This window comes from Antechinus flavipes, chromosome 2, assembly GCF_016432865.1.
Source record: "Antechinus flavipes isolate AdamAnt ecotype Samford, QLD, Australia chromosome 2, AdamAnt_v2, whole genome shotgun sequence".
Taxonomy (NCBI): domain Eukaryota; kingdom Metazoa; phylum Chordata; class Mammalia; order Dasyuromorphia; family Dasyuridae; genus Antechinus; species Antechinus flavipes.
Window position 1 is genome coordinate 106988007 of NC_067399.1, and position 25725 is coordinate 107013731.

Genomic DNA, 25725 nt, shown 5'->3' on the forward strand with positions numbered 1-25725 from the left:
TAAATCAAAATTACATTTTTGATTTGACACTGCATTATATTAATGAAATTCATTAAGCCAAACTGAATTTAAAATTTTTTTTTGCCTTAGACACTTAACACTTATTATCTGGGCAAGTTGCATTGTCTCAGAACAAAAACAAAAATAAAAGAATCAAAAAAAAATTTTTGTTTATTTGAAATTTCATTGACGTATCTTGTATTTCTGCCTGAAGGCCAAACAAAGAGATCCATAAATTCTTGTATCTGTGAATTAAATAATAGTAGTGTGGTGTCATAGTTAGGGTGCTGGAGTCAGAAATACCTAAATTTTGCTTCAAATAGTTAGCTTTTTTAGCCTAAAAAAGTCATAAAATATGTATGCTTCAAGCAACTCCTTAGGTCCTATCTTTATGCCATAGGTGGTTCATTGACAGCATTGTCCCCATATGAGGATGTCCCTAAAAACATTGGTTCACATCCCTAAACATTTGCTTCTTAACTTTTAGTATACTATGTAGCTTAATCTGAGAGTAGCCTTCCCTCTGTTCTGAAAACAATGAAATGCCATGAAAACTTAATACATGTAAACAAAGAAATCTGTCAGAATATTTGATGTGCACCTGCCGTAAAAATTCAGAAATATTGACATTGCTATGTTTGGTCAGACCAATGAAATAGTGTAGTTTCAATTTAAAAAGAAAGGAAGAAAGGAATGGGGAGGGGGAAAGAGAGAAGGAGGAGGGAGGGAAATGGAGACCAAGAGACATAGAAGGAAGGAAGGAAAGAAGGAAAGTAGGGAGGAAGGAAGGTAGGAAAGAAGGAAGGAAAGAAGGAAGGAGAGAGAAAGGGAGGGAGGGAGAGAAAGAGTGAAGGAAGGAAAGAAAAAAGGAAGGAAAGAAGGAAGGAAGGAATTAACTGAAGTAAATCTTGAACATTTTTTAAATCATGGATAATTCCAAACTCAATTTTTTCATGTGACCTAAAGGCATTTTTGGAGGGACTAAAAATCTTCATTTACTGTAAAATTAGAAGAAAATATATTGGACTAAAATTTTACGTTCTTCATTTTTTTATTTTTTTATGAAACCCAAAATATATAAACCATATACCACTACAGGCTTGTTGCTGGATAATTAAAAAGAATTATATCTGCGTCAAATGCACCTTTTTAAAATTTGTTACATTGTTAGTAGTGTTAAAAAGTAATATTTAGATCAATACGTAGTATGGATTTTTGTAGATTTTCTACTCACTGAGGCATGCAGTCAATACCTAATTTCTCTGGAGATATACTGCACTTAACATATTGAGCTTCTCTAAATACTTCAGACCTGTGCATTGAGTATGTAAGACTCATTTTAATTTGCTATCATTGATGACCATAAGAAGAGTATAAGCTATCTAAATTACATTCTTTTTAAAATATGTTGGTCTGTGCGGGGAATTTCAATATAATTTTCCTTTTTACAATAGAAGGAACTATTTTGTACTATATTATTATTATTGTTTCAGCCACTTGCTACATATGCAGGAAATCTAAGTCTTAAAAGTGTTATTTCTCCTTGGCTTCCTTTCACTCATAATCAAGCCCTCAGACTTACAAAATGTATGTGAAATAAACTGAAAATATATTTACATGTTCAGAACCTGGAAAATTGACATGATTTGTGCTTTCTACTAGTTTTCTTAAATGACGAATAAAAAAAATTAACCCCTTTCTTAATGACATACTATGCTCAGTTCAAATAGTGGGTAGTGAAATAGCATAGAAGAGAATGATTATGTCTACATGTAGATAAAATTGGCTGTTTTCCATCTTCTGAATATGAGTTCTAATAAAAAAAAATATGGTATCGTACATCATCCAAGAAACAGCATTTGTTGTGGACACAATTCTTCACTTTCCCTCTGCCTTCCCTCCTCTCCCCTTTCAGATTTGGCATTTGGGGTTGACTTTTCAATGTTGGCATATATCTTAACCAGTTTCTTTTTACTATCAGAACTCTTTGATTGGATGAAGAATTCATTCTATCAGATAAACCATTGTAAAGCAAACCAAATCCCTTAATTTGTAGTTAGGCATGCAGCCTCTATTATTTCTGTGATGGATACTATTTACTATTAATATTACCAACAGTAATACGTGCAATTCATTTGCAAGACAATTTACATAAATTTGCCTTTGATCCTCACAGAAAACCTATGAGGTAAGTGTATTATTGTCTCCATTTTATGATTGATGAAACAGAAGCTTAAAGGTAGCATTGGAACTAGAATCAGACCCGAGTTCAAATACAGCCTGAAACATTCATTTAGTTTGTATTATTGGGTAAGTTCTTTGTGCCTCAGTTTCCTTATCTGCATAATGAAAATAATACTAATCTATGGGGGGGGAGGGGGTTTTGTGAAGAAAAAAAGGAAATATTTGCTAAGTGTTTTGTAAGACTTGAAGCACTATAAAAATAATAGAGATGATGATGATGATAATGATGATGTTAATTCAGTAAGTAAGCCAAAGGGCTGAGTTCATTTTAAGCCCAATTATTGACTGTGCATCCAGCATACTCTTTACCACATTATGTAGCTTATATTCTTAATAGATTTTAAGTAACTTGACTGAGGTTACATGATAGATTGTGTCAGAGGAAAGACTGAAAATTCAGATCTTCCTCACTCAGAGGGCATTATTCTTCTGCCTTGATATTACTGTAATTTCTGAAAGGGAGAATAGCATGTTATACTTCAAATAAAGTATTAAATACTATCCTTTAAGAATATACATTGTGACTTTAGAAATCTCTACAAGTGGAAGAGGAAGTATTCACATTAGGGAGATGTTTCCACTTACTGCTGAAATAACAGATCTGGACCCCAGAAGTCATTGTTAAAATGTTCCATTCATTCCCATTCCAGACAGAACTTCATTTCTATTTGTTGCCCAGGTAGAAAAACAAGAAATCCCTTGATTTTTTTGATTTTCCACATCATCATCATCATTAGCTGGATTTCCTTACTTTGGTTATCTAATTGTTCTTTTTTTCCCATATATTAGTCATTTGGCAAGGATAGGAATAAGCAGTCACATAGAACCTATTGTGCCAGGCACTCTGATAAACACTTTAATATTATCTCATTTGATCTTCTAAAAACTCTTCAAGGCAGGTGCTATTATATTCCTATTTGACAGTTGAAGAAACTGAGGCAAAGAGGTAAGTGATTTGCTCAGGTTCACATAGTAATTGTGTGTATCTGGATTTAAATCCAGGTCTTCCTGCTTCAGGTATAGCACTTGATCCTCTGCACTACACAGATGCCTGAAGCAAATGTTTTCCAATTCATATTATCTATTAAATGATTTTCATGTCCTATGTTATGTTGTGATATACTGCAAGTAATAAAACAGGAGAGGGGCAAATAACAGCCATACCCTCTTATCAGCACCCTCATTCTTCCTCCTCTACACTTCAGTCAAGCTCCAGGCAATATGGATGGAGCTATTTTACTATGATTCTGCCCCACTTAAATCTAATTCATGTCAAGGCAAGACATCACCCCCATGATATCACTGATTTCTTCAAAAAGCCAAGGATAAATAGTGATCCTGACCCTAAATCATTGAACTGACCACATATTTCCCGAATTTGAACTAGCATCTTATAATAGCTTAATTGCCTATAGCAGTCTAAAGCATGACTTTATATATAGAAAGCAGTCATTTCAGGTAGATGTTGGATGATGGCTTCTGGCATCCCATTCAGTGTTAAGATTCTGTGAAAGTAGCTTTTCAATGAGAGAAAATTTGTGGCATAGGAAGGGTTTTTATTGGTGATCCCACTTGAGGTTTCAGACACTGGCACTTTGCCCAAGTCTTTTGTCCAGAGCTCATTTATCTTTGGACAGACAAGATCTCACAGGGTCATAGATCTAAGGCTAAAAAGGGCTCCATGTCATCTTACTTTTCAGGAGAACAAGGCCTATAGAGGTTTAAAAAAATGACTTAACCAAACTGGAATTTATCCTGGGTAGAATTTGAGCTGGTCAGTTTCTGAATCTAGGGCCAATATTCTTTCCACTGAGCTTCCATTTTCTTATGCTTGAATGGAAGTAAAAGTTTTTTAAGATCATAAACCCAAGTGACAGAAGTTCTGAAGTTCTGTCTTTGGTTTGTCTATACTAGTGCCATGTCCCGACTGAGTAAGTGGCTATATCACTTAATTGACATAGTATGAAAAATAATAATCTAGTATATCCTTTGAAAAATGCCATCTACACCCAGAGCGAGAACTATGGAGACTGAATGCGGATCAAAGATACTGTTTTCACCTTTTTTTGGTTTTGTTTGCTTTTTCTTCCTTGTGATTTTTCCATTTTGTCATGATTTTTCTTTCACAAAATGACTAATATGGAAATATTTTTTAAATGATTGTGTATCTATAACATATATCAAGATTTGTGGCTGTATTGGGGAAAGGGGAAAGGTAAGAGAGGGAGGGAGAAAAAAATTTGGAATTCAAAATCTTACAAATATAAATGATGAAAATGAATGAATGAATGAAGTATTTACCTGTAAACCTTGGGCACAGTCTTTTATAACTGCATACAGTTTCAGCAAGAAAAGTACTTCTGTATACCATGAAATGTGCAACAACCATAAAATCATCCTAGAATTCTCCCCTAGCCAACTGGTGTCCATAAATAATATATTTTCAGTAACTATCTGTCACTTGTGCTAATATTTTAAAGACCTGGGTTGTCAGATCTTTGAAAAGCTCACAAGTCTGCAAACTTATACTGTTCATTTTAATGGGCTAAATAATATGTCCAGTGTTAAAGAGAATTTATTCTTTTAGAGGGAGAGACCTGTTTGAGAGATGCTACAGGTACATATGCTTCAGTATTGAAAATTTATCACATTTCTCTGAGAGAATACCACAGATCCCAAGTTTGGATCTTAAGATTTTTTTTCTCTTACTAAACTGTTGCATAAACAAATGATTTAATATTAATCAAATTAATTAATTAGTTGATGGAGCCTCAACTTGAAAAATTGATGCTTTTTATGGCAAAGCATTTGTAGTACAGGTCTTATTCTCCTGTTAGATAATGAAGTCACTGACATTGTGTATTATTGACTATTTATATCTTTCTGTGCCTAACACAGAACTCTTTATGTAGTAGGTGCTCAGTAAATTTCTATGGGAATCAAAGTTAAAAATTGCGGTGTGAACAAGGGGCATTAAAGGGTAAGAGATGGTATATGTCCACAAAGTGTAAAAATATATGAAAGAGAAACATAATTCATTTATGATCATTACAGTGTCTTTGAAAATAGTTTTCCAAAAAGCAATGGAACCATTTGTAAATGATTCAAAAGAACTGTATTTTAAAAATCAAACTTTATAACATTTCAGCTCTGATAATTCATTTTTAGATTAACTATATATATTTGTCACTATGGGTATATTGAGTCATAAGTAAGAACTTTTTTTATTTGTAATTTATCAGGATTAAAATCAGCCTTGGCTTTTGTGAATGATAGTATTGCCAGCAAAACTCTTGACTGCAGAGGAATGAATGCCTTTCTGAGGCATTTCTGAGCCTTTAACAGCTTTTAAGGAAATAAAAAGTTTGAAGAGAAGAAGAAAAGAAATAATCCTTGTTGGAATGCCTAGGGTCTGAACTTCATAAAAAGTCATAACTTTTAAGTTTCTGCCCTTATCTGTAGGTAGGACTACATTTCTAATTCATCAATTCCCTCTTCAGTGGTGATAGTGAGAGACTGTGAGATATTTTTTGTTTAAATTTTTTTTTCCCTTTTTAAATTCAGTGGCCATGATAGTAAAAATACTAACTCTGAAGATAATGTTAATATGTGGATGCAGGAGGAGCTCAGAATATGGGCAAAAGACTGAAGATGTGAATGAGAATATATTTTAATTATGTAAGGCCAAACTATAATGGTGAAGTAAAAGTTAACTCTCCCAGGGCTATTTTAAATGAAGAGCAGTTATGAAAGATTGGTTTCAGAAATGTAAAAGACTTGCGATTACTTATTGCTTCATATCAATTACTCCTTCAGTAGAGTGGAAAATGGAAGGAAAGACAATACCCATTCTATTTTCATTTTGACTTCTTTTGCAAGGGCCCACTTGCATACAGCCTGTGTCATCCCAACAGGTAACAGAAGATGATTTTGTAAAAATTGGAGGATCTGAAATCAAAAGTACGGGTTTATATGGTGGAATGAATGACCATAATGGAAAAAAGCCTTTGTGCAAACATCTGTATGAATGGAACCATTCCACTATTAATGGGAGATTTATTACTGAAGAAATCACTACAGAACAGCAAGTGGTAGAGATTGTGTTTTTATTTTAATATGAGAGCCAAGTCTTGCATTAGGACATTGTTGAATCTGGTGCAGAAAATAAATGATACCCGAGGGATCATGTAGCATTCTGCTAGATTGAAGGGCCTTTAATAATCCAATACGCTAATAGCAGTTAAGATAGAGTACGTGTAAGAGCTAATCTTGTCTTTTGCTTTTATGATAACTTATGTATGGTAACAAGAAACAGTTATGATGTGTTGGCACCATTGCTCTTAGTAGATGACTTTTTAAATTAAAAAATAAGTTTGCTAAGTGACTTTTTAGAATTTATTTAATGAAAACCCATAAAATATGATACCTGTTTACAGCAAGTTTAATTCATTGTATTACATTCAACTCTCTGAGCATGTATGTTCCTGCCCAGATTCATTTTTTTAGTTGTATAGCTCTAAATACTAGCCTATTGTTCAAGCCAGCTTTAAAATAACTAGAAAAATAGTTGACACTCTTGAGGATTTGTTCATCTATTAATATGAAGACTTGTGAATCAAATTGAAAATAATTCTGTAATTGATTTGTTCCCATTTCTCTAGATCACGTCATCCCCTTTTGGGGTGGCAAAATACTCTTAAAGTTACATGTATAATTTTGCTGAATTCACTCTGCTTGTGTGAGTTACTTACAGTAGCCTGGAAATATTTATTTCTTCTTTTAGTAAGGTGGTTTTTTTGTTTGTTTGTTTTTAGGAAAAGCTAACTCAATTTCAAAACTCCATATGTTATAGATGTAGTTTTTCACATTAAGAAATACTTGGTGGTCCTTACTTCTTCTCCCTCCCTCCATAATTCCTCTGTTTTGTGTCAGTGTTCCTTCTACCTAGAAACAAACCTTACAAGATTTCAGAGCATTGTACCCTCATTTGTACCTTTATTGCAGCTTAGGCACAGGCAACTGTTTGGAAAAATGTTCAGATGAGCCCTGGGTTCTCAGCTGTACACTAGATGGCAGTTTTGCCATTCCTTCTCTAGCTTCCTCTGCTGCTTGTGTAGCAGTAAAGGAAAGGCCATCAATGTTTAGTCTGCACTCAGAGGGTCTCTGCATGACCAATGCAGACCCCATGGACTTCCTGGAACATGTGTTAGTAATTTAGTTGCAGACATTTATTTCTTTGTTTTACTGCTTGGCTCTTTGAGAAAGTGTTGGTGCCGGGTTATGGGCTGTCTGGATCATGTCAGAGGCCATGGGGATCAAGTTCATGTGACAGGCCAGACTAAGGAAGGATGAAGTTGGAGGAGGTGAGGAAACTGACCCTTACTTTCAACAGCAACAAGTCACTGCCTGTCTGTGGACTGGGGCCAGAAGCCTGGGCGTTTTAGTTCTGCTCCAGCTGAACAAATAAAACACTTTTGCCCATTTGGCTTTTTCATATTTCATCCACAGTAGTTCAGTCAAAGCCCTTTCTATTTCTCAAGAAGTCTTTATCCTTCATCATTCTTTCTCTCTCCATGCTTACTCCTTTAGCCCCATCTAGAAGAGGCGACCTTGAAATCCTTGGCTACTGCATGCTGCAATGGCTGTGTGGCAAACTGCCCTGGGAACAGAACCTGAAAGACCCTGTGGCCGTCCAGACTGCTAAAACAAAGTACACACTTTTAAGTATTCCATCAAAAACAGGTCTGAAAGAAAGCATCAAAGAGATCTGACATCCTGGAGAAGATCGCCTTTCACCCTACATGAAAATTAAAGCAAATTTCTTTAATTAAAAAAATACTGTAAAAAGCATTGGGAAGATATAAACTCCAAGAAGCCTCCCATAAATACCCATGGTAGATGAGTTGTATAGGAAGGCATAAAGTGATTTATTTGCTCCCTTTTTAGGGATTTCCAAAGCTTAGATTCTATATGGTGTTATTTTCAAGGAATAACATCTTCATATTAATATATACACAATTAAATGAAATTGAGAATTGAGTGTGGGTGACAATAACTGTGCCAAGCACCGGTCTTAACATAGGGACAAAATGAACCATTTATTATTTTTCAATTGAGAATGTCCTACTCTTGTGGCTTGGAGGGAATGTGTTTTCTTTTATGGAAAAACCTTCTGTTTAAAGTTGCCCATAGGAAGCAGATCATCTTACTGCTACATAAGTGTTATTAAAATTCCAAATCCAACTTTTTATCAGCCAGAATCTGTGTAAGAATGAGAATTAGGTCAGAATAAGAACCCAGTACATTCCTGCTCTTCCATTCTCTCACTGATGAGGCTTGAGAAAGTCAGTTGCATGCAGCACAAAGTAACCAGTTTTTCATTATAGACCAAGATATGCTCGGCAGTAGTTATCCATAGATGTAATATCACAATTGGAAAAGGCAGCAAAGTTTTAAGTAGGGCAAGTCACAACAGAAGTGCACAATAGGGAGAACTGATCCACAGAAATCAATCTGCAAATTGTGTGGCATCAGCTCTCAGCAGAGAGAAAGGTTAGCCTGCAGACTCTGGATAATACAGACTACATTTGTAAATGTTGACATATGTTATATTTAATATTTCTCCTTTGGAAGTTTGGATTGCCATAGCCTTTTTACTCCCCCCACCCCAAACTAACACATAGCCACAATTCAATGTTCCATCAATCATTCATGCTCTTCAGTGATCCATGTGTCCAAATTAACCCTTGGACACCTGGCATTCTTCAGATTGTGAGCCACATAAGTACTCAAAAAGACAGATGTTTACATGCAATGCTCTGGTCCAGTTAGAATAAAAAAATGCAGATATTACACTCTATTTTGCTGAATGAGAAAAATGAACTTGGGTTCATAAAAGATTATTAGGATAGTTAGAATTAAATAGATATGGTTAATTTTGATAAAAATGCTACCAAATACTGTGTTCATTTTTTTTCCTCCATTAGTTTATCTACAATCTGGTGCTAATCTAATCAATATAAAATAGTACAGGTTCTCATTGTCCCCAGCCACACATCAGAGATTTTTTTGGCTAATTTGTGGTATTTTCTGTTATTCTACATAACAATAGGAGCCTAGCATATATGTAATATGTGTGTACACACACACATCTATACACAATCTGTCCCAGTTATGTTTACTGTGGGGAGATATAACGCTGAATATCCTCATTTTGGTGTGTTTGTAAACTCTTCCTTTATGCCGCTTATTTTCCTAGGCCACGGTGACATTACAAATTGAAATGAGCACACGATGTGTTTGTTGTCGTGGTTTTGCATATGTCTGGGTTTGTGCCGTGAAGTGCGTACCACAAGAATGTTAAGTTGCATTTTTTAGTATTTGTAGTGCACACAGCTGAGTGCAATTGAAGGAAATGTTTATGTCCGCCTAATTCATTTTATATATATATATGCATATGGAAACCTAGGTGGGGGAAGAAAGCACCATTTTCTTTTTAAACCTTTATTTGTCAACCTGTTTATTATAGCTTAGTCAAAATCATTTCTTATTGAAGAGGCAAATTATCAATGCACTTTGAAATTTTCAAATGAACTACCTAAGTAAGAAGGTTAAAAAAAAAATTTCAAGTGTCCTAACAATTCATTCCCCCCCAGTTTTTATGATTTAATTCAAATGAAATAATGTACATAAGAAGCTTTACAAACTTTAAAGTATCATGTAAATGAACTATTATTTTAAAAAGACAAAATATTAATATTTAATTCAATTTTCCTTTAAAATGTTTCTGTGGAGAATAATTATGACAGATTTCTTCCCCAAAGTTAACTTAGACATTCCATTCAGATGGACTTTTAATCAGAACATTCCGCTTCTCATTCCATAGTGTCCAGACTCTGGTTAAAAATTAAGAGTGGTTAGGATAAATTCTGATTTTTCCTTTCCCTCTCAGAACAGATATGTTGGAAGTAAGGTTGCCAATAATTAGCCATCTCAAAGATCCCTTCCCTACAAAAGCTGAGTTTTATTGTTGGGTAATTTTTCAAATGAATCACCTGCTATAAAGCAAATTAAATGTGTGCTATGCTCTGTTTTAGTCTTCTGGATGAGCTCCCCAATTCAGTGATGAAGTGGAATCCTTCTGGAAACAGCTGCCGTAAGTCTGATTATCACCTCTATTGTACATTTTACAGCTCACTGCCTTTGCCCATCTCCCTACTTCACCACTCTTCCCCTCTCCCTACTTTACCCCTCACATCTCTCCTTCCCCCAAAAAGAAAATTCATCATAGATAGGTTTCTGTCTGAAATGGAGAAAACAAAGTTTTTGATAATTTAGTATATTTTTGACTAAAAAATATGAGCCTATGACATAAAATAAGCAGATTTCTAGTGGTGGTAGAATTATTCTGCTAATTGGTTATTTTGGGGGATTAGTGTTTTAAGACTCCTGCAAGATCTTAATCATCAAGTGTACTTCATTTCAGGTACATTTGTTAACACATTTTTTTTCTTGCTCATTTATAATTTAAAGAAATATATTGATGGGTACCAGAAAAAAAAGTTAGAGAAACTTTTATTGCACAAAAAGATGATTGTTTGCTGTTAATCATGTATGGTGGTGCTTGGTAAAAGACTAAATACAGCTAATAAGTACATTACTTTTACACTGAACAGGTAGCAGAAACTCCAAGCCTGTTTAAGATAGAGGAACTTTGTGTATAGAAAACGAATTAAATTGTTTTCTCTCTGAAGCTGTTTAGAGGATGCCTTCATTCTTTAATTGACAGCATTATCAGTATCACCCAAGCTCTTGTCATTTATGTATGCATCCATGACCCATTGTTGAGCACTGGTTTAACTACTGAGTCAGGCTGTCATGTAGGGCCTGCTTTGCTTCTATCTTCAGCCTTGCTTCCATCACCAAGACTGATAAGCATAAGGATTCTTGCTGCTTCTGTTCTTGCAGTGTTTAGTCCCCGGATGAGCGGTCAGATAATTCCCTTTAGAGGAACCTATATATTGTGTATATTGGCCTAATGTGAAGCAACTCAACCAAGAGTTGAAAAGTAAAATTAACCATTATTGATCCATCTAGTCATTTGTTGTTTTTTGTTTTTAAAGCTTCCAAAGGAAGTTACTTAGCATTGTAGAAAGAATGCTAGCTTGGGAGTGAGATGAAATGGATTCAAATTTCTCTGTTCTTTCTTTCCTGTGTGGTTTAGGGCAAATCACTTAACCAACTTAACCACTCAGTACTTCACAAGTCCAATAAAAGGGTTAGGCTATATGGCCAGTCTCTAATTCTATAATAGTTTGCATTGTAGGTAGGGCCCTGGTCTTAGAATCAGGAAGATTCAACCTGAGTTCAAATTCAGCATCATACAGTTTACTGTGCAAGCCAGAGCAAGTTACTTATCTCATTTGCCTCAGTTCTTCACCTGTAAAATGAACTAGAGAAGGTTTGTAAAGTGATTTATGTAATGTTATCTCATTTGAGAAATAACAGTGCACAGTGAATAGACTTGTTGGCCTGGAGTCAGTAAGATTGGTCAAAGCTGGCCTCAGATACTTACTAATTGTGTGGCCCTGAGCAAGTCACTTCACCCTGTGTGCCTCAGTTTCCTCATTTGTCAAGTAAGCTTGGGAAGAAATGGCAAATCACTCCAATGTCTTTGCTGAGAAAATCCCAAATGGGGTCACAGCATTGGCTCCAAGTGAAATGACTGAACACATCGTACTTGATCCTCATGTGTGTATACCTATATGGTAGCTGCTGTTATGATTTTCATTTTATAGATGAAGAAACTGAGATTGAGAGAAGTTTAATTGATTTTCCTAGAGTCAGTAAATATCAGGGCTTCCTAAGGTGCCCTGTGAGATAAAGATGGCATATAATATGTCTACCAATTTTGAACAAGTTTTGTTTATAATAGGAACTTATCCATGTCATCTTTTAAATTTCAACACCTTTTCTAATCAGTCATTTAGCAAATATTTATTAAGTGCTTTCTAACAGCTCTACTTTGTGCTGAGCACTGGTAATTTAAATGTATAAAGACTTTGCCCTAATGGAGCTTACATTCTAATTGGGGAAGGTTTCTCAAATGGGAGGAGTATGCACAAGTCTATTTTATTTTTTTTCTATCAGTATTTTTGACTCTTTATAACTACCAGCCTTCATTTTTTTTTTCTTTTTACCTGGAGTGAGAGAGGGGAATGAAAGCCTGATTAAAAAAAACAAAACAAAACAAAAATTGAGATTATTCCCTGGTTAAAATGTCATGAAAAAAAATCAGAATGACTATATTTATGTATTAGTTGATGATATTGGAAGATCATTTCTGGTGTAGAATTTAAGGTCCTTAAAAATAGGGACTTGGTCCTAATTTGATTATTGTATTACAGCACCTAGCATGAGGCCTTGCACATAAAAGATATTTAATACCTTTTTATAAAGGTTTGAATTAAATTAGTATACCTCTTTCTACTCTTCTTCCCCAAAATAATTTCAAATGCAGTTTTGTTTTATTTTAATGGTCAGCCAGAATGTACTATATAAGGATTTATTTCAATTAAGCATGTAATTAAGCAAGAGGAATGCTTATATGGTGGTGAAGACTGATGCTCTTACTATTATAGGTATTATTAGAAATAATTTTGAACCACAGCAGGATACCTGAAGGGAAGATTGGATAGTGTCTTTCTTGGGTTCTAACATTAATCTTATTGATTGACAAAAGTTTCATTGGTACTGTCAAAATTATATAACTTTAACAAGCTTCAGAGAAAGCAGCATGCTGTAGCAGATAGGCAACTGGCCCTGAAGTTAGGAAGGCCTGGGATCAAATGCCGTCTTCACTAGAGAGTGGCTATGCTAACCTTTGCAAGGTTTTCACCCTTTAAAGTTCCTCAGACAGTTCTCTAGGACAATTAATTGCAGAACTGCTGTTTGCCTTGATAGAGGGAATTTGTTCACTCAGAGTTCTGCATACTAATAAAATCATAGTTATGATCAAAAAACAAAACAGACAGACAGACACCTTATTCTTAAATTAGGAAATGACTGATATGAAGGAGACTGGCTTCTAATGGCATGGAAATGGAAGCTTTGTTAAGTTTTTGAGTTTAAATAGATTAAAACTGCACAAATTCACTTTAATCATAGTTTTCATTTTTTTTAGCACTTTAATGTTTACAAAGCACTTTACATATACTAACTCATCACTTTTTTTTTTAAATTTTTATTTAATAATTACTTTATATTGACACTCGTTTCTGTTCCAACTTTTTTTCCCTCCCTCCCTCCACCCCCTCCCCTAGATGGCAAGCAGTCCTTTATATGTTGGATATGTTGCAGTATGTCCTAGATACAATATATGTTTGCAGAACCGAACAGTTCTTTTGTTGCATAGGGAGAATTGGATTCAGAAGGTATAAATAACCCGGGAAGAAAAACAAAAATGCAGATAGTTCACATTCGTTTCCCAGTGTTCTTTCTTTGGGTGTAGCTGCTTTTCTCCGTCATTTATCAATTGAAACTCAGGTCTCTTTGTCAAAGAAATCCCCTTCCATCAAAATATGTCCTCATACAATATCGTTGTCGAAGTGTATAATGATCTCCTGGTTCTGCTCATTTCACTTAGCATCACTAACTCATCACTTTATCAGGTAAGTTCTATTATATTATTTCTACTTGAAGGAAACAGTAGAGTTTAGAAAGATTTTCCTAAAATGAGAGGCAGTGATGATATTCGAATAGCATTCTTTAGCATCCAGGAAAGATCATTTACTATTTCTATTCCCTACATCTTAGTCAGTCTTTCAGCTAGTATTTATTAAATGTCCACTACATACCAGTATATTAAGAACTAAGGATACAAAGGGAAAAAAAAATATTGCCTGTACTTAAGCTGCTCAGTCTCTTCTGTAACTGATAAACTAAATACTTCTTCTGAGATGCAAAATTTTCTTTTATCACCTCCAAAATTAAAATGCCAACATCTTAAATCTATATCACATCATAGTGGCCTAAGCATCAGGTTGACAGCAACTCACCATTTTGGAGCTAGGTTGCTGTATTTTCCTCCTGTCTCTACTTTCTTCCATGTTTCTCTCTCAGACCCCAGATCCTGCAAGGTTCCTTCCATCCCAAAGGAACAGCTAATCTAGTGGGATGGTTTTCTTTCCTCTCACCTACCAGTTCTTAGAATTTTTCTTTTTTCTTGGTACAAAAAACCTAATTGTTGCTAGTAAACCAGTCAAAAAAACATTCATTAGAAGTTTACCTTTTGCCAGGCACTGTAGCTGAAAGTGCTTGCCTCAATGAGTTCACATTCAAATAGGGGAGAGAATATTTGAACAATTTCATACAAGTTCTATGCTTTATACATAGAAGGTGTCTTGTATGTAGAAGCCATCAGCAGTGAGCATGGGGATAGTATGGAGGAAAAGGGGAAAAGAAAGAATCTTGATTGGAAAGCAATCATGATGAAGAACAGGGAATCCAGTAATAAATTTTTAATGTTCAAAAAAAAAATTAAGGATATTATTTTGATCTTGTAAGAATGTATCTAAAAGACACTGGTAAGGAGTCCAAAGACCTTGTCCCATCCCAATTTATTGGAATGGTTTAGAGAAGAAGAAGGCAGAGTTGCTACTCCTCAGCAATTTCTGGGTTGTGGCAAGAGCTGTCTAAGACTCTGACTTAAGGAGAGATGTATTATGGATATTCCAGTTTAGAAATTCCTATATTTCTCCAAAGACACACTGTTATTCATAAATAGTAGTTAGTTTCTGGTAGTACTATTAATAAAGTACAAGCAATCTATGATTTATGTACACCTAACTTACATTCCATGCAGACATCTGGCAATAGTAGTAACTCCCCTTCCTTTTATTGCTCTTGCTTCCTGGGAATGACTCCAACCCAACTTGAGTCTCTCTTGTAGCTTCAGGTTTTGGTTAAAGCCTGCCCATGTCTTGAACAGAGGTGATGAAAAGAAAGGAGATGGGAGAAGAGGATGGCAAATACTCCTTTACCACGCTCTCCATTTTCTTTTGCTCTCTAATAAGGACACAGGCACTGTTCTTTTTGGTAGCTTCCCTAGCTTTGCCCATCTCTTAATATTCGTTCATTAATGGGGAGAAAACTTCATGTGGGTGCCAATCCTGAACTGTGCTTAAAATGAACATAGGAACAAAGAGGTAAGGAAGGAATATATTCCTAGCCTGTAGGACCACTTGGGAGAAGACATTATGATGGGAAATGGAATTTTGTTTATGGAGAGCAGCTAGTTTGATTAGAAAAGAAAGTGAATGAGGAGTAATAGAAAAAATACTGGAAAGGTAAATGGAAGTCTTGCTGTGAAGTGGAGGATCTCAAATGCCTGAGGTTTTTTATTTCATACTAGAAGCAGTAGGAAGACCTTGATATTTGAGTTGAAGTAACAGGGCGAAGTGTTTTAGGAATCCTAATTCAACAGTTTCATGAAAGATGAATTGGAGTGAGACATGATTGGCATTAAAAAGACCAACGAGGAGACTAGTAGTCCAGATGAAAGGTAATGAGGGCCTTGAACTAGATAAGAGGGCGAATAGAGCCTGAATGGAGGGAAGAAAACCGATATAGGAGATATAGTGGAGGTAGGACCAACAGAATTTTGTATCTGATTGGATATGAGTATGATTGAGAGGGAATAGTTAAGGGTGAATCCAAAACTGCAAACTTTGACAAGTTTGGAGAGTATTTGGTGATCTAGTCAACATAAAAGAAGGAAATTTGGAGGGGAAATGAGTTTGAAGGAAATATGGTAATTTCTATTTTGACATGTTAAGTTTCAGCTGTTCTATAAGACACATGTAGGTGTGGACATCAAATTGGCAGTTCTTTAACCTAGAATTTTGTTCTTTTAATGAAATGTCTGGGATAACACTGAGAATGACTTTTTCCTTCTTCTGAAATAGGGACATTTTCAGTTCTTCCTCTGCTTCCTTTCTTACATGTGACATTGTTTTTCCTTACAGGATCTACGTAGGTGAAAGGGGTGGGGAAAAAAGGAGTCATGCAGAAGCTGGAACCATTTCATTCTTTTTACTAACAGAAAACCTGGTCCTATGCAAGAAAATGTCATATTCCCTAGTGAGGCAGGGAAAGAGAGAAATCCTGGTTGAAATAACAAGTGGTAGTAATAGAAAAGGAAAAATGCAGCCAGTGCTGGGGATTGTAGAAGAAAAGAAATTACTTACAAGCAAGCTGGAATTGACCACAAAATTTATGTAGAAGAATTTATCCTATAAATAGGCCCTAGACCACCACCATTTTTTACCTGTTTGAATATATTAGGGACATTATGTCACGTTATTCACTATGATTTCATTAGAATGCAAGATCCATGAAGGTAAGGACATTTTTTTATCTTCAGGTAAATGCTTCTTGATTGATTGTCCATACATTGTTAAAATAGCTCAAAAAGCTGATTGATACAGTTCTGGTTGACAGAGGGCAAGATAACATCATACCTTATAAATTAGTGTAGAGGGAAAAAAAAAAAAAAAAAAAAAACCTTGTTCTGTTGCTACATTACTTAAAAACCAGGTCAGAAACCTAAGTGGGTAAGGGAGTTGGAGGGCAGGACCAGTGCCAAGGATAGGTCTAACAACTTGATTTTTCAAGAGCCAAGGTCAGGTGGTGATACATTTTTGGCACTGTTTTCTACCAACTAGCTGCTGGTCTGGTGGCTGGGGTGATTCAAAAAGACCACATTCTGCCAGTAGTTGTAGTCATACCATTCTTGATGCAACTGCCCTGGAAGTAAGGGCACTAATTTAAGTCACAGAGTCCCAGGGAGTAGCCCTGAGCTGTGTGCTTTCAAACAGTCACTGGCTGGGCTATAATGGGGGAATTGGCATGCAGGAGCTCCCTACTGCCATTTCTGCCAGTAGGGATCAAGGGAAAATGCCAAGGTTCCTGTAGTTCCCACATCACCACCACCATCACCACCTCTGTCTGCATGGGAGGAGATGTGTAGGGTGGCAGGAAATCCCTTTCTGCCAACCCTCCTTCCCGAATCTTTTTGCCACAGAATAAAAAACTAAATAAGGAATAAATAAGCACCATGTATTATATGGTTGTGTAAATAAGCGTTGAAAGAAACAAAAACAAAAACCCTCAATTTCTGGGATCCACTGAAAATGGACAGCACAATTCATTTTCATGCCTATTTTTAAAAGCTCCTGTGCCAGGCACTTCCTTAAAGCATCTTATGCCTTAAATTTCAGACCCAGACCCTTTGAAACAAGAATGAAAAATAGTGTGTCCACTTGAATCACAGCTGTGGTTGCACCTCATTTCTTGGGTACCAGCTGACTTTCAATGCACCTCACATCTGCCTGTGCATTTTTTATGATACTTCTCAATACAGAACCAATGCATGCAAGATTGCACCAGCCAAGAAACAAAAGGGAGAAAGCCCTCCCTTGCTTCAGCTTCATTAGTCAGGAAGATTGTATGGTGAGTGGACAGGTCTCAGAAGGTATACAGAGCTTCAGGGTGTCAAGCCTGGATGAGAACCTGGAACACAAGGCCATTCCTTAATGTACTGTTGGAGCCACTAAGTAGGAACCTTGGTTGACACCTGCTGAGATTCTTTTCCCTAGAAATGCTGTCAGTCTACTGCCAAATAACTTGAATAGGCAAGAGTTACATTTTTAAAAATTTAACTTTTTTTTTGCTTAACTACTAAGCATATCTAATTTATTACTATTTTATAATGTTTATATTTTTAATAATTATAGTCATCAAATCCAGATTGTTAATTATTTCCTTCTTTCTGTGAGAATAATACATAAGCAGCTAAAAAGCAGTTCATTTTTACTTTAAAAATGTGTTCTATCCTACTCCATTACTATATAGATCCCTTTATTTTAGGACTTTTGAGAACCTGGAAAACATTTGCCTTTGGATATTTGGGTTTTTTGATATGTGACAAAGATTTTTGAAACTAAAAGAAACTTCACCATTTTTCACAAAAAGAAATGACAATTAAAAAAAAATTCTTTTCAGGTGAAATTGCCCAGTTTTTGGCATCTGTCAATGGTTTAGCATATGATGAAAAGCCCAAGTATCAAATGCTAAAGAAAATACTGCTGGATGGATTGGAATCAAATGGAATACTACACAAAGGGCTACTGGAATTTTCTGCTGCTGGATATATCAGGAGTCCAAATGCTTCCTCAAAAGATCAAAAAGTAAGTAATGTGATCCTTAGGGGTTGATGATTACATTTTTATGAAACTTTTGTGCCATAGGAAATTGATTTAGGTCTCAAAACGAGTCTGACTCTGAAGTTTCTTGGTCATTAGATTTGTTCATTCTTGTTTCCTCTCATTTGGCCCAAACTCCTGGATGTGGGCTCTCAAGGAAGAAAACTGCCATAAGTAGTTTTGTTAAACCCATAGTTTCTCAAGTCAAAGAAGTAGGGCCTGTGGATTATTAATATCACAAGGAAAAATCTGACCTCCTATAGTCAGATTAAAAGCAGTATTGCCTTTAGTGGTTAAAACATTGAATTTACTTTCTTTCAACTATTTCTTGCCTCCATTTTCCTGACAATTTGCCCAATTTTGAGGTAGGATATTCTTGGATTCAAATAGATTATCTGTATGTAGTGTTGCATGATGATTTTTCTGGAATGATATATTAAAAACAAAACAGACATCATTTTTATTTTTATAGTTCTACCTTCTCCCCTCTGTTCCCCCCTTATTTTTTTTTCTTCAGTCTTGAAAGCTCAGTTAAGCAGGTTTGAAAAATAAAAAATAAAAAGCAGATTTGAGATTGATGCCATTAGTGAGATTACTGGACCTGCAACAAAATAACAGTCCTGCTCCTTCAATGAAACTACTCTTATGCAAAAGACCTGTTTCTTCTCTGATGCATGTGCAATAAGGCAGGGTCAGGGTGCCATTCATTTTTAATATTTCTTGTGAACTTTGGATCATCACAAGTGTATATGAGCCAAGAATGCAGGATGCAAACTAATGTGACTGATAGGCTGCTAGATGAATGGTGAGTCAAGTATCAGTGCACAGATGGTTCTGATTTGCTGAGTTTTGTAGCTGCTGCAACTGAAGACATAAAATATCCTTCTAGTCATAAATTAGCTCTTTGGAAGCAAAACCTTGGCACCAGAGCTTTACAACCTTCAATTAGTAGGGAAAGAAGTATTTGAATGACTGTGGTATTGACATCTGTAGGCCTGCATAGTAATCATTCCTAATAGAAGAGAATATCTGTTTGAGGAGGTTTTGCATGGCTAATTAACTACCAGTGAGAATATGTAATTTTTTCATGATCTCCTGATTGTCACCTTTCTCTCATGATACAATTACGTTTTATTGTAGCAAGTGGCTCACAAACCAATTGTCAGCACTATTTACGTATTGTAGAAGGAAGAACAAAAGTTCATGTTTAATAAAAAGCCACTGGATTTTGATCTTGGTAATTACTGAGACTTATTTTAACAGTTTTATTGACTTTTGTGTTTTTATCACTTTTGCAACAAAACAGAAAAGCCATTTCATTGACATATATTTCCCTTGCAATAATGGTCACCACTTAATCTGCACTAATTTAAGCAGCTTTTTCTCATTTTTGTAGTTTTTCAGTTTAGTAAACTTAATTGAAATATAAAAGAAGCTAATATAAAAAGTGATATCTGTATTCTCCTTTGATATAAAAATTTAGATTGTACCACTATAATCTTTATTTTTATCAAGAAAGTCAAGAAAGGTTTTTTTTTTTTTTTATATTTTATGAAACCACTTTTATAGGAAAAGAATAGAGTATAAAATTCTTTATTAGGTGCCTCAACTTGAAATAATATTTCACCCTCTTTATTCTTTCAGTTTAGGACATTGAGTAATTGAGAAACAAAAACAAAACATTAACTCATAAAAATCTCAGAAAATTAACTAATATACTAACTTAAATATACACACATTAAAAACAAAATTTATTATCATATTATCCTGGATATATTTTTTTGAAAGTATCTGTCATATAAATGACTCTTCCTTGGCTAAGTATTTTTAATTGAGTATTCTTAAAGTTTTTTTAAATAAAATTTTATATCAGAAATTTATAGCATAAAATATTATATTTGTGTATACATATGCTCACATAAGTAACTTAAGTTAAATAATTTTTTATCAAGCAGCTAAGCATTCTTTTTAATATTTTAAATGTTTTTATTTTTCCTGAATATTTGTTGAGTGTAGACTCTCCTCTGATGCAAGCTTTTCTCTAAATGGGCTTAGAGTGCTATCTGTAGCATTGAGAAAATTTTGTCATGCCACATGGTCTTGTGGGTAAAGTGTCAGGCTTGGAGTCAGGAAGACCCAAGTTCAAATCATGCCTTTGATACTAGCAGTGTAACATGGGTATATCAATTTATAATTCAGAACCTGTTTCCGCATTTCCAAAATGAAAGGAAAAATATGATGGCATCCAACTCTGATTAGTTAAGAAACTTAAATGATCCAATGCACATAATATTTTGCAGACTATAAAGTACTATGACTATTATGTCAGAGGCAGAATTTGAGTCAGATCTATACACTAAAGCAAAAGGACTCTAATTTCATAGTTTCCAGTAAATAAATGAGAAAATTTCTAAAAATATGTAGTATAAGAGACTGACGTAAACTAAATATAGGATGACAGAGTTTGAATAATCACTAAAATCTAAAATGCAGGACTATCATTCCTTGCATGATGCATGATAACACTTTGGTTTTCCACACTGAGTAGATTTCAAACTTTTAGGTTCATGGCTTGCAGGATATTTTTGCTCATGAACCACCTGGGTGTACTAGAAGATATATAGAAAGTAAATAAAAGGGTTCCCATGACTCAAATTTTCAGGGGAAAAAAACGGACAAAAATTTCTGTGGATCTGTCTACTATAAAAAGCTATTTCTCTTTCAAGTATATGTGGAGGATTGAGTGGTTTTTAAAATTTTTGTTTCCTCAATAATGCATTTAATTAGCTAAAGAAAATAGACCATCTACAAGAAGGAAAAAAGGCATCCAGTTCTTGAAAGAGGAAAAATAAAGATGATGGTTATCCAGAATTAACATAACTGGAAATTCCAAACAGTGCTCCATTTTTGAGTAAAGTCACCCAACTGGTTAGAAGTGGACAGATAGGCTTTGCTGACTTTTCACAGTAATCCACAAGTACTCAATTGACCTAAGGGTGGAAAGAATGCAAGATCCCACAGTATTTGTTTTTTGACTATCAAAAAGCATTAAATTTTGTAGTAAAATGTAGCTTTAGTGATTGTTCTCCAGCAAGTTATATGTCCCATGTATATATTAAAGTCATGGAAGAGTCCTTGCTACATTCAGGGAAAGAACTGTTTGGTGATCTGATTATCAAGTAGATAATAATCAAGAAAGCATGTGCCCAAAAAATGTATTTACTATTGTCACATAGGATGTCTGATCAAGTGCCTAAGTTGTATTCCATATAGTGAAACCATCCAGGTGATCCTTTTTGTTAATGACTTTTGTGCACAGGGCCTTGGCTACTACAAGATCTCCTTAATAGAGGCAGCTAGCTAGGTGGCCTGGTGGATAAAGCCCTGGAGCTGGAGTCAGGAAAATGAGCTCATATTGAGCCTCAGATACTCACTAGCTATTGGGCTACAAGCAAGTTACTTAACTTCTGCTTGCCTAAATTTTTACTTGTAAAAGGATAAGATATTTGTAAAGCATTTTGCAAACCTTAAAACACTATAGAAATGCTAGGTTTTTTTTTTTTTTTTAATTAAGTCCATACCCACTCAAGATAAGGGTTACAGTCCAAGGGAAATTAAGTGAATAGTAATGTATATTGTTCTTAACATATATCCTGAATAGGCCCTGCAGATGGACCATGACTGGTTCTAAAAATTGAGTAAGAAGAGCGAAGATTAGAATGAATTTGAGAAATTGTTCTGTTTGTCTTCTCAAAGTGTTTTCAAGAGAACAAACTCTTCTCTGATACATAACTATATCTATATAAAAATAAGAACCCCTGACTTAGAGGAAGGTATCTATCTTTTATTGAGGCTCTGTGAAGAATCAAAGGATATAGATAAATCATATAGGACAAGAATGACACAAACCTCAGACGGAACAGCTTAGAGGTTAGCTATTCCAGTTGGTACTCATAAGTCTCATTTACCGTATTCCTGATGAGTAGTCATCTAAATCTTTTCTTTAAAACTTTTAAGGAGGGGCCATGTAGCACCTTTTAAGGAAGTCCACCTCACTTTTGGACAGCTTTAATTATTAGGAACTTTTCCCCTTGCATTTATTTGAAATCTGCATCTCTAATTTTCCTCATTGGTCTTGTGTCCTCTGGGAGCAAACCAAGAAATTTGACTCTCTAGTATTTGAAAACATATTTGTTATTTCCGATCAGTTTTTTCCTCTCCAGACCATAAGTTGAAAGTTCCTTCAATCAATCGTCATATTATATGAACTGAAGATAATTCAACATTCTGGTTGGTCTTCTCTGGATACTATCCACCTTATGAGACTTCCATCTTATGGTAGTTTCTTTGTAGCCAGTTTATCCATATTCTTTTAGACTCTATTTATCCCCAGATGGATTATTCCCCTCGGCATCTCCATTACTGTCTCCTCCCCCAACTCACTTGCAGGGACAGAGATTTCAACTAAATCTAAGGAAAAAATTCCTACAAATGAGAATTGTCCAAGAGTATGTTGTCTTAGGAAGCAGTCCATCCCCACTAGTTCCCCCTTCCTACTCCTCCATTGTGAAGGTCTTAAAGAGACTGAGTGGCCATTAATCAGAGATGATTACAGATAGGATTTGTAAGTACCATTTGAGAATAGCCACTACTATCTGAGATTAGCATAGGGCAAAAGAGTCAATAAAGGGAGGGGGAAGAAACTATACTGCTAATACATTGAACAAGCATTATCTCCCTTCCTTAGAAAATCTAGGGGAAGCAACAGGTACAGTCTTAATTTGGTGAACAAGGTGACAGTAATCTGATTCTAAATTCCACATTATAAACTCATCTTTTTGGTTTATTATTCTCTAATACTTTTAAGACTGTATGTTCTTATGTTTTTAGTAGCTGGTACCTTAAAAAAAGATTTTAACTGAGAAATAGAAAATTACCTACATTTGAACTATATTTGAATACATAACTGCTGACATTTCTGTTATGTTTTAATGATTTACAAAGCACTTCAGATATATTATCTCTCTTGATCTTATGGAAAACTCATCTGAGAATTTTTAATTAGGTGTTTACTCTTTAGGCCTGTAGCTTTTGGGAAAAACTTTTACTCTCTTTAGTTTCAACTTTGTGGGTTCCCTCCTTCATATTCCTTTCTCTTCCCTTTCCCAATTCTCTGGTTTATGAAGAATTCTATCAAGGCGTACTTCTTTTATTGTTTGTGCCAAAATTCCATTATTATTGCAAAGTTTTTTCTAGGTTATATTTTCAAAAGAGTATGTAAACCCACATTTAAATGTCTTATCATTTAAGGAGAGTCAGACATGGGAGCAATAATGAAAACCTTGAGTTTGGGCTGGTGATGTTACATGTATTTATTTAGTACTTTTGTTTTCTTGATAGTGGAACATCTTGTTTTTTTAATTGTATGAGAGGTAGAATGGTATTGGTAAATAGCCCCTGAGTAAATTAGGGAAAGCACTTCCAATATGCAAGTAGTGGAAAGGCTTGGGGATGCTATTCCTATGATAAGCTGGGTTCTACTAAAAAATAAAATAAAATAAAAAAGATACAGGATGTTATTGTGACAACTTAGACTTATACACATATGCCAGCATATTTTAAAGGGGAGGAAAGGGGCGAACACCAAGCACTTGGCAAAAGAGGCTAAATTGTGACTACAAATTGAAGCTTGGCTTGCCTAGCCATTGTAGTTCATTCTCTGTTTTGGCACCAGTGACTCCATTATTTCCCCTTTGTGCTATTCTCATCCCTTGCCCCGTATTTAATCCATGCACTCAGCTGTTAGATGTTTAAAGCTGGTGCTCTGTCTCACACCAATGTGTGGTATTCTCCCTTTCTCTGTGTATTTCAGAGGGCACTACCTTTATTTTAATGCTTGCTTAAAAGATGTTGAGTATCAAGCACCTCCAAAGTGTAGGCAATAGTAATGTTATCTGTGGAATGAAACAAAAATACCCGTGCCATTAGTCACACAACTTGTAGAGCATAACCCCTGCTACTTAAGATCAGATAATATAAACTATTATTTATATTTCTAAAAGGTCAAATCACCTATGTGAAAGTGAATAGTCATCATCTCATTTTAGACTTTCACATTAATTAGGCTCACTGCAAAGATAGAAAACTAAGATGTAGTTAATTAATAAGAATTTAAATTTCAAAGACAACTGGATTCACTCCCAGCAAAGGTTAATAATGAATTCATGTGCAGCTTTAAAATATGACAAACAGTTTTCTGTAAAAATGCCTTTCTAAAAAAAATATGCAAGTTATCTTTAGAGATGACTTTTGAAGAGAGCATACAGCAGCACTAATTTTAATTGGTCTTGTCTTATTGATGAGGAATAGACAGGATTTTGCCTGATATAACAGTTTTTCCTCACAACAGTTTTTTCTTACTCTCCATTTGATGTTCTCCTTTTAGTTTTTTCATCTTGAAATTTTCCAGGCTTTTTAGATAAGGGAATTTTTCTTGCATGTGACAAAGTTTTTTTTTTTTTTCATTTTACTTTGTGATATTCTTTATATCAACAGGTTATTGCACCAAAGACCATCACAAAACAAATCAATCAAATTCCAAACAAGTCCAAAGAGGAGAGAAGTGCTGAGTCTCATGTAATCTGGAGACAAGTACAAAAAGAGAAGATGGTTGGACTGATTAACAATGAAACAGCTCAGGTAAGAGCTGTCCTCTACCCTCTCTTAATGTTGCGTTAAAATATACCCTTTGGGGAAAAAAGATATTTCATTTTGTCCTGAGAACCAAGGTTGTGTGGTTTTGTTAAATAGACAGAAAAATGTCCAGCTGATCTAATCAAAGTAGCTAATACTAATTCTCATAGAAATGAGATCAGAGAGTATTTGTTTCCAAGTGCTAATTTCTTCCATTATCCTAAGAACATAATGAAGTGTACTTTGTTTTTTTAGGTTATGAACTGTTAGAAATACCCCAGTGTAGCTTGTACTCTGGAATGAGTATCTCACAGAGCCGACCCTTGTAAGCATATGCAGCTTGGTTTGTACCTTTGTCAGCAGCATTACCTTTTGCATTGATTACTGACTGACAGACTTGGAGCACTGATGGGGGTTTCACTTATCACCCTTCAGCTGATAACTGGTTCAGGCATATAACCATATCTCTTACCAACACTTTTGGAAAATAAGAAAAGGCAAAATCAAAAGGATGTCTTTTTTGGAC

General features: G+C 35.1%; 1 protein-coding gene across 1 annotated transcript in view; it reads left to right on the top strand.

Moving 5' to 3' along the window:
• Positions 1 to 25725, top strand: part of VRK2 (VRK serine/threonine kinase 2) — an 88486-nt gene that overhangs the window by 60345 nt on the left and 2416 nt on the right. Inside the window, exons 9-12 of the mRNA XM_051975319.1 lie at positions 7834 to 7954; positions 10341 to 10399; positions 18307 to 18491; positions 25062 to 25205. Coding sequence (XP_051831279.1) covers positions 7834 to 7954; positions 10341 to 10399; positions 18307 to 18491; positions 25062 to 25205 — 509 coding nt within the window. The remainder of the gene's footprint in view (positions 1 to 7833; positions 7955 to 10340; positions 10400 to 18306; positions 18492 to 25061; positions 25206 to 25725) is intronic.